The sequence below is a fragment of the Alosa alosa genome, chromosome 23, assembly GCF_017589495.1.
Source record: "Alosa alosa isolate M-15738 ecotype Scorff River chromosome 23, AALO_Geno_1.1, whole genome shotgun sequence".
Classification (NCBI taxonomy): Eukaryota; Metazoa; Chordata; class Actinopteri; order Clupeiformes; family Clupeidae; genus Alosa; species Alosa alosa.
Window position 1 is genome coordinate 1,858,021 of NC_063211.1, and position 7,500 is coordinate 1,865,520.

The 7,500-nt window shown below is 43.7% G+C and overlaps 2 protein-coding genes across 2 annotated transcripts in view; both read left to right on the forward strand.

Moving 5' to 3' along the window:
* Positions 1 to 4,697, forward strand: part of LOC125288264 (acetylcholine receptor subunit alpha-like) — a 24,354-nt gene extending 19,657 nt beyond the window's left edge. The window contains exons 6-9 of the mRNA XM_048234473.1: positions 1 to 120; positions 278 to 501; positions 2,401 to 2,640; positions 3,821 to 4,697. The exon at positions 1 to 120 is cut by the window's left edge and continues 118 nt beyond it. Of these exons, the coding sequence (XP_048090430.1) occupies positions 1 to 120; positions 278 to 501; positions 2,401 to 2,640; positions 3,821 to 3,952 (716 nt within the window). The 3' untranslated portion in view covers positions 3,953 to 4,697. The remainder of the gene's footprint in view (positions 121 to 277; positions 502 to 2,400; positions 2,641 to 3,820) is intronic.
* Positions 4,698 to 5,718: 1,021 nt separating this feature from the next.
* wipf1b (WAS/WASL interacting protein family, member 1b) overlaps positions 5,719 to 7,500 on the forward strand; it is a 23,575-nt gene continuing 21,793 nt past the window's right edge. The window contains 1 exon segment of the mRNA XM_048235624.1: positions 5,719 to 6,162. The gene's annotated coding sequence lies outside the window, so the exon portion shown is untranslated.

A 7,500-nucleotide genomic window follows, 5' to 3' on the forward strand; every position in this document is an offset into this window, starting at 1 on the left:
ACATCACCTACCACTTCCTGATGCTGAGACTTCCCCTCTACTTCATCGTCAATGTCATCATCCCGTGCATGCTGTTCAGCTTCCTCACAGGGCTGGTGTTCTACCTGCCAACAGACTCAGGTAACACACAAATGTGTGTGTGTGTGTGTGTCTGTGTTTAGGTGAGAAGATGACCCTGACCATCTCCGTCCTGCTGTCTCTCACCGTGTGTGTGTGTGTGTGTGTGTGTGTGTGTGTGTGTGTGTGTGTGTGTGTGTGTGTGTGTGTGTGTGTGCAGGTGAGAAGATGACCCTGAGCATCTCTGTCCTGCTGTCCCTCACCGTGTTCCTGCTGGTCATCGTGGAGCTCATCCCATCCACCTCCAGCGCGGTGCCCCTCATCGGGAAGTACATGCTCTTCACCATGGTCTTCGTCATCGCCTCCATCATCATCACCGTCGTCGTCATCAACACACACCACCGATCTCCCAGCACACACACCATGCCCCAGTGGGTCCGCACGGTAAGGGAGTGTGTGGTAGAGCGAGGGACAGAGAGAGGGGTTGGGTGGGTGGGTGGGTGGGTGGGGGGGCACAGACAAATACGCCCAAGACACAGAGAGAGAGTCTGCGAACTCTAGTAGTCCTCAGTCTATGGACAGTTTTAAACGGTCTTAAAACATTTCTTTTTAGCAGAGTGTATGACTTTCTTTTTTTTTTTTTATTAACTGCTGATTTTAAGCTGGACGGCTGCTGCTAAATGTGATCCTCTGTCTTCTGTCTGTTAGGCCTTTGAGATTCCCTATGTAAAGTGTATTACAAATAAAATGTATTATTATTATTATTATTATTATTATTGTTATTATTATTATTATTATTATTAGATAGAGAGGGGGGGCTGATTGGAAGAGGAAGTGTAAGAGAGCTTTTATATTTCTTTATTGAAAGAGACTTTAATCTGATGTGAGTATAATACAGCCTTAACATTCGCCTTTTGTCCGCTGATTACTAGATGTTTGCATACAAATGGTATGTGAATAGCTCAGTGCATTTATGTTTGAAATTTTGTTAGTGTACAGTACACTCTTCAGGATTCATTCATTACTCTACACTCCCACCTGCTGGTCAACTAAAGCACTGCCAGTGGCATTCTCCGTCCTCTCAGGCCAGTTGCTATAGCAGCCAGGCCATCATGTGAAGGCTCCTAATGTTGACCGCCACGTTGAATACACATCAGTTGATCACAGTTTGGTGTATAGAGATAACAACAACAACAACAACAACAAATAAGTTTGTAAATAACCTTAAACTCTCTCTTTGTCCTATCATGTGCGCAGCTCTGCCAGTCAATGCCATCGCAACAGCTGGCTGTGAAGTGTATTTAGCAAATGATGTTATTGCACTCTCTCATTCCACATTTGTTAGATCATGCCTTTGAGACAGGACAGAAATAGAGACCCTGTCATAGTTTAATCTGTGGAATCTCCTATTGAAACACCAGGGAGAATTCATTTGTGCTTCAAAAGGGTGTTTTTTTATGTGCTCAGCACAGTTTTTATTGGGTGACTAATGAATTTTTATCTGGTCTAATGATTGATGCCGATAAAACAGAAGCAAATGTCAGCAGCCTTCTTTTTATGAGCTCACAGTATGTGTGAGTGTGCATGTTTGTGTGTTTGTGCACGTGTGTGTGTGCACGTATGTGTGCGTGTGTGTGAAAAAATGTTAAAATACCAGCCATTAACTCATGCTCTTTCAGTAGGTGGTTATAGCGGAAAAATGGTTGTACTTATTTATAGTAGCCTTGGACATGTTCAGACTCTGTGTTAGAGGATTGCAAATTGCTGGACAAAATCTAAGCAAATAGCCAAATACTGCTCTGTGTCAGCCATCATAGGCAGTCTGCATGTATGGAAAAGGCGGTGCCATCTCCATCCCTGATAGTATGTATTTATCCACTGATTTAGCTGATAATATGTATTTATCCTGATTTACCTGTAAAGCTGTAAACACTTGCACAGTGTTTGTGTTGCTGTGTGAGACACAAATGGGCTCTTTATTAATATTTGGAATGCTGTGTTGTTGTAATCAGTATTGGTCATCCCAAATAAATTAATTAAATGTGTGTCTGTGTGTCTGTTTGTGTGTTTGTGTGTCGTGTGTGTGTGTGTGTGTGTGTGTGTGTGTGTGTGTGTGTGTGTGTGTGTGTGTGTGTGTGTGGGTGGGGGTCTGGGGGTCTTGTGTCTGTGTGTGTGTGTGTGTGTGTGTGTGTGTGTGTGTGTGGGTCTGTGTGTGTGTGTGTGTGTGTGGGGGTCTGTGTGTCTGTGTGTCTGTGTGTCTGTGTGTCTGTGTGTCTGTGTGTCTGTGTGTGTGTGTGTGTGTGTGTGTGTGTGTGTGTGTGTGTGTTCTCTTCTCCACTCCAGATCTTCATTGACACGATTCCCAACCTGATGTACTTCTCCACCATGAAGCGTCCGTCTGAGGAACGCCGGGAGAAGCAGATCTTCCAGAATGACATGGACATCTCGGAAATCTCCGGAAAGCCAGGGCCTGCTTTTGTCACCTTCCAATCGCCCGTCATCAAGAATCCGGATGTCCGGAGCGCCATCGACGGCGTCAAGTACATCGCTGAGACTATGAGGAGTGACGAGGAGTCCAACAACGTAATGCCAGTGTTCTTAGAATCACAATCAGAATCCAACAATGTAATGCCAGTGTTCTTAGAATCAGAACCTGAGTCCAACAACGTAATGCCAGTGTTCTTAGAATCACAATCAGAATCCAACAACGTAATGCCAGTGTTCTTAGAATCACAATCTGATTCTGATTCTGATTCTGATTCTGAATCTGATTCTGATTCTGATTCTGATTCTCCTTATGTAGTAGTCAGTCGTTCACTCCCTGTCTCTCTCAGTCTCTCTCGTTTTCAGCCTCTCTCTTTATGTTTCAGTCAGTGTTGTAGTACTCGAGTTTGAGTCATGAGCTAAATTTAGAGACTCGTGACTTGACTTGGACTTCAGCACTGAATGACTTGAACTTGGACTCGGTCTCGTACATTCCGACCATGCAGACTCGGAAATTGAGACGAGGGCTCGGACTTGAACACTGGAGACTCAAACCTGGACTCGGACTCGAGGCATAGTGAATTGACTACAACACTGACATCATTTCACATGATTGATCACATGATCAACAAAATGCTTTACAAGTTATTTTAGTTATTTTAGTTTAAAGTTATTTTTTAAGTTTAAAGGGCCGTTCAAACCAAGAATGACAACTATAACGATGACAGCAAAAAAAATATCGTTCTAGCAAATATGATTTGACGTCCACACATAATCTATAACGACATGAAGAACGATGTCGTTTGGAATCACTTTCAGAGTGATTTTGAGAAAGTTTAAAAAGCTGACAGCCAAACAGAATCCATCAAATTTTAGCCATCACATTCATCAACACAAGGAGAGACTTTCCTTATCATTGGTCAGCGTGGACACTTTTATCGTTATGGTTATGGTTATCGTTATAGTTATCGCTCCTGGTGTAAACGGTCCTTCAAAGTGAAGTTATTTTCTTGGTCTCAGCTGTAGGCTCCTCACGTCATGTGCATTCCATAGACTGTTGTGACATTCTCAAGACTCTTGTGTACATTCCTGTTTTGCCATGTCACTCTCTCTTCCCCCATCTCTATTCACTTCTCTTTCCCTCTCTGTCTCTTAGATTTATCTTTCTTTCTCTCAATCACACTGTTTTATCTGTCACTTTATCATACTTTCTCCAACTCTGATATCATCTGCTTTCGTCCTGCTTTCTTTCCCTCTCTCTCTCTTTCTCTCTTTCTAGGCTTCGGAGGAGTGGAAGTTTGTTGCCATGGTGATGGATCACATTCTGCTGTGTGTGTTCATGGCTGTGTGTATTATCGGGACGATTGGAGTTTTTGCTGGACGTCTGATTGAGCTGCACATGCAGGGTTGAAAGCTCTGGAGGCCTGAGCACAAGCCTGGGACTGAGTTACATGTCTCACCCCCGTATGCTCACTTATCCTGGGACACTTGAGTGCTACATGTATGTGTTCTCCCCATTCACGTGGATGTTTGGATTCATAGATGTTCTGTATGTTGAGTACAGTGAAACACACACAAGCACAACAGAACACAACACACACACACACACACACACAGATACATTATAGAGTTGAAATCACTTACTTGAAGTCATAAATGCTGAAGCCACCTCCTCCACACACACCCATACACCCTCACACCTTCACATCCATTCTCAGATGCATGAAGGTGGCTTTGCTGCATCCTCTGAAAAGTTCCATGGAAGCTTGGAATTTTTACCACAGACCGCAGTCTGCTGTAGCATCTCAAGCATGAATCATCCCTGTGTCATGACCCTGATGGCCTGCTGTTGACCTCTGACCTCTCTCTCTAGCTCTACTGAGATAAGGGCCCCTGATGTTGTTTCATGAGACTGTTTGAACTACTGTAAAGCTGTAAAGTGTTAAACACTATTCACCTGCATGTTTAGAAAGCAGATTGGAGTGCTTCTGGTAGAATCAACTTAAGAGCATGTAAAGGCTGCATTATAGAGGAAAGAGAAATGAATGGTGGTCAGAAGTCCCCATGTGAATTTAAATGGATTTGTCCCCAATAAAGACCATGCAGAAAGCTGCAGCCATCATACTTAAAAAAAAAAAAAAAACCTCTGTGCTTTCTTCATTATTAGTTTGAGTGTGTGTTCACATGTCCACACACACATGCATGTTTTTACAAAAGCTCCAAAATGTAACTTTTTAAAAAGGAGGAAACAAAGGAGTGGCCGGCCGCCCGCACATCACAAGAGTGCAGGTGCTGGACCAAAATAGTAACTGAGAAGAAATAATAAAGGTCCGCACACTGACTAAAGCTCCCAAACGTAGAACGACAGACATGTTGGACATGTTGTCCTTCATCAAAAGTGCAACTGTTAAAAATATGCTTTCTAACGAATTCCCCCTGTTGCTAGTGATTTCACAGTTAGGTGGAAGACAGAGATTGGCCCAAGTCTGTTCCTCAATTGCTCTTGGGTTTTTTGTGAAGAAGAATGAAAATGAGACATTATGAAAGAGTAACTTCCTGTTCAAGGCAACACTGCTGTTTGCATGGATGCCACCAGAGCTCTCATACATTTTTATAGGCCTATTTGCCTGTTTCAGTTGGTGCCAACTGAGTGTGATTTTGTTTGCAATAAACTTTAAAACTTGTACTCTCTCACAGCCACTCTACTACAGGAGTAGGCTTATCCTGGTTGAGGTTTATGGGATTTATATAAAATATTATTATTTTAGTATCATGTTTATCTTCTACTGTCTCTATTGTACAGTGGAGGTTTTTATAAGTATATTACTTTTTCTGCTGTAAGTGCATGTTGTGTGTGATGTCTGTATGCTACTGAGACCTTGAATTTCCCCTTGGGGATCATCTATAAAAATATATATAAAAAGTCTTGAGACTTTTATCATTTTGTAAGGAAAAGGAAACAATAGCATGCATTATTTTAATCTCAATTCCAACGCATGATGTCTGTATCTTTATACAGATTTAATGAAACTTTATTTAATAGGCCTTTATCTTTATATATTAAATATCTCAGGCCATGAGGCTTCTGTTTCGAAGGGTGAGGAGGGGCCAGTTGGCTCTCTGGCCCTGATACCATGCCGATGCCTCGCTGGCTGGCTGGTCGTAGCCTACCAGCACTGGAGTAGGCCCAGCTACTTTCTCTCGCAGATGTGGCACTGGCAGCGAGACGTTTACACGCCTGAACTTCTGCGCGCGCGGCCCACATCTGGAAACGTTGCATCACAGCAGCAGCAAATGTCCCGGATAAGGCAGAAGCAGAGACTCGATTTTTTTTTCTGTCGGCAGAAGCAAACAAACTCGGCTGCAAAAAGAGCGAGGGCTGCGACACTGTCACTTTTTTTATTTGGGTGAAATCGCTGCTTTAAATGTAATGTGATCTCCAGAATGGACGGGAAGAGAGTCTAACTGGTTGGTACGTGGAAAAATACTTCGGAAGATCTCATCGTGGAAAGTGAGAAGTTGAAGCGGAACACATAGGCTAAAGTGATACTGCTTTGACCGTGAAGGAGTGGCACGCAGGCATCTATCCTGCGACAGCGGGTGATGAAAACTTGAGTAGAGGTAGGTTAACAGTTATCCTAACGATGGGTTGATAAGATTTCGCAAAGGCACTAAGCTCTTTTAAGGCGTTGTTTTTAAGAACGTTTCTCAAGGCTATTGCGTTAGAGTTGGACTAATGTCAAATTCAGGTCATTCCTTTTGCCCTTTAGAATTGACTCTTGCATTATTTAGCCATCGAATTTATTATCCTCTGTTAAACTATTCATATTGCACCTTAAATGTTGTCCTCGTAAACGGAGGATGTGCCAAGTTTGAGAGGAAGCGACACCCCGCGGGTATTTCCTGGGTATCTGCTGAGAATGAGCGTCTGTAGGCTATGGCAGAACAACTGGACCTCGCATGACTTCACATAACCCGTAGTGCTCGTAGCTGTAGGCTATTGTACGACTGGAGGAAAAGAGAGGCGAATTGTTCTGGGTTTGACTTAACTGCACCCGTCCTGAACGCGGCACAAAAAGCAAACTTGCGTCATCTCTGAGGTAAGTTCTAGTGAGTGACATTTCTCGTTAATGTCTCTCGTTTCAGTTGCCTACATGTGGTTGTTAGTCAGCTTGTGCTGTGGCTGAGCGTTGGTGTGGAACGAGCCTCGTTTGGCTTTTCACATGTCACTGGCTCAGAAAAGTCGATACAATGCGCGTGTTTCACGGCTATATTAAATTTGGCAGTTATGCCATTTTAGTCAGGCCAGGGTGCGCCTACGTGTGTGAAGAGGGCATTGATGGATTTATAGAGAGAGAGAGAGAGAGAGAGAGAGAGATGACAAGCGTTTCCACGTATGTAGAGGACACGTAAAGTTTAGTAAACAGGTGGACCAGCATGCTGGTGGTATGATCATAAGTAGAGTAGCCTATACCATCAAAGTGGCGTTGAGGCCGAGCCACAGCTTCCTCTTTCAAGATCACTTACTGTTTCTTTCTCTTCCTTGCTTTAGCATGAGTAGCCTATCGAATCATTTCATTCCAAGTGATCCAAGTGTGTGTGTGTGTGTGTGTGTGTGTGTGTGTGTGTGTGTGGTGGTGAGTGAGTGACAGAGAGAGAGAGAAAGGTGTGTGTGTGTGTGTGAGAGAGAGAGAGAGAGAGAGAGAGAGAGACTGTGTGTGTGTGTGTGTGACTTTCAGTAAGATTATTCTGCTGGTATGTGGTGTTTACATGACTACAGCTGTGCAGGCTGTGCTGACCCACTTGTTGACTTTTACCTCAGGACGTTTAGGCTTGCACTGCACTGAGGGCTGAGTCTCAGGACGTTTAGGCTTGCACTGCACTGAGGGCTGAGTCTCAGGACGTTTAGGCTTGCACTGCACTGAGGGCTGAGTCTCAGGACGTTTAGGCTTGCACTGC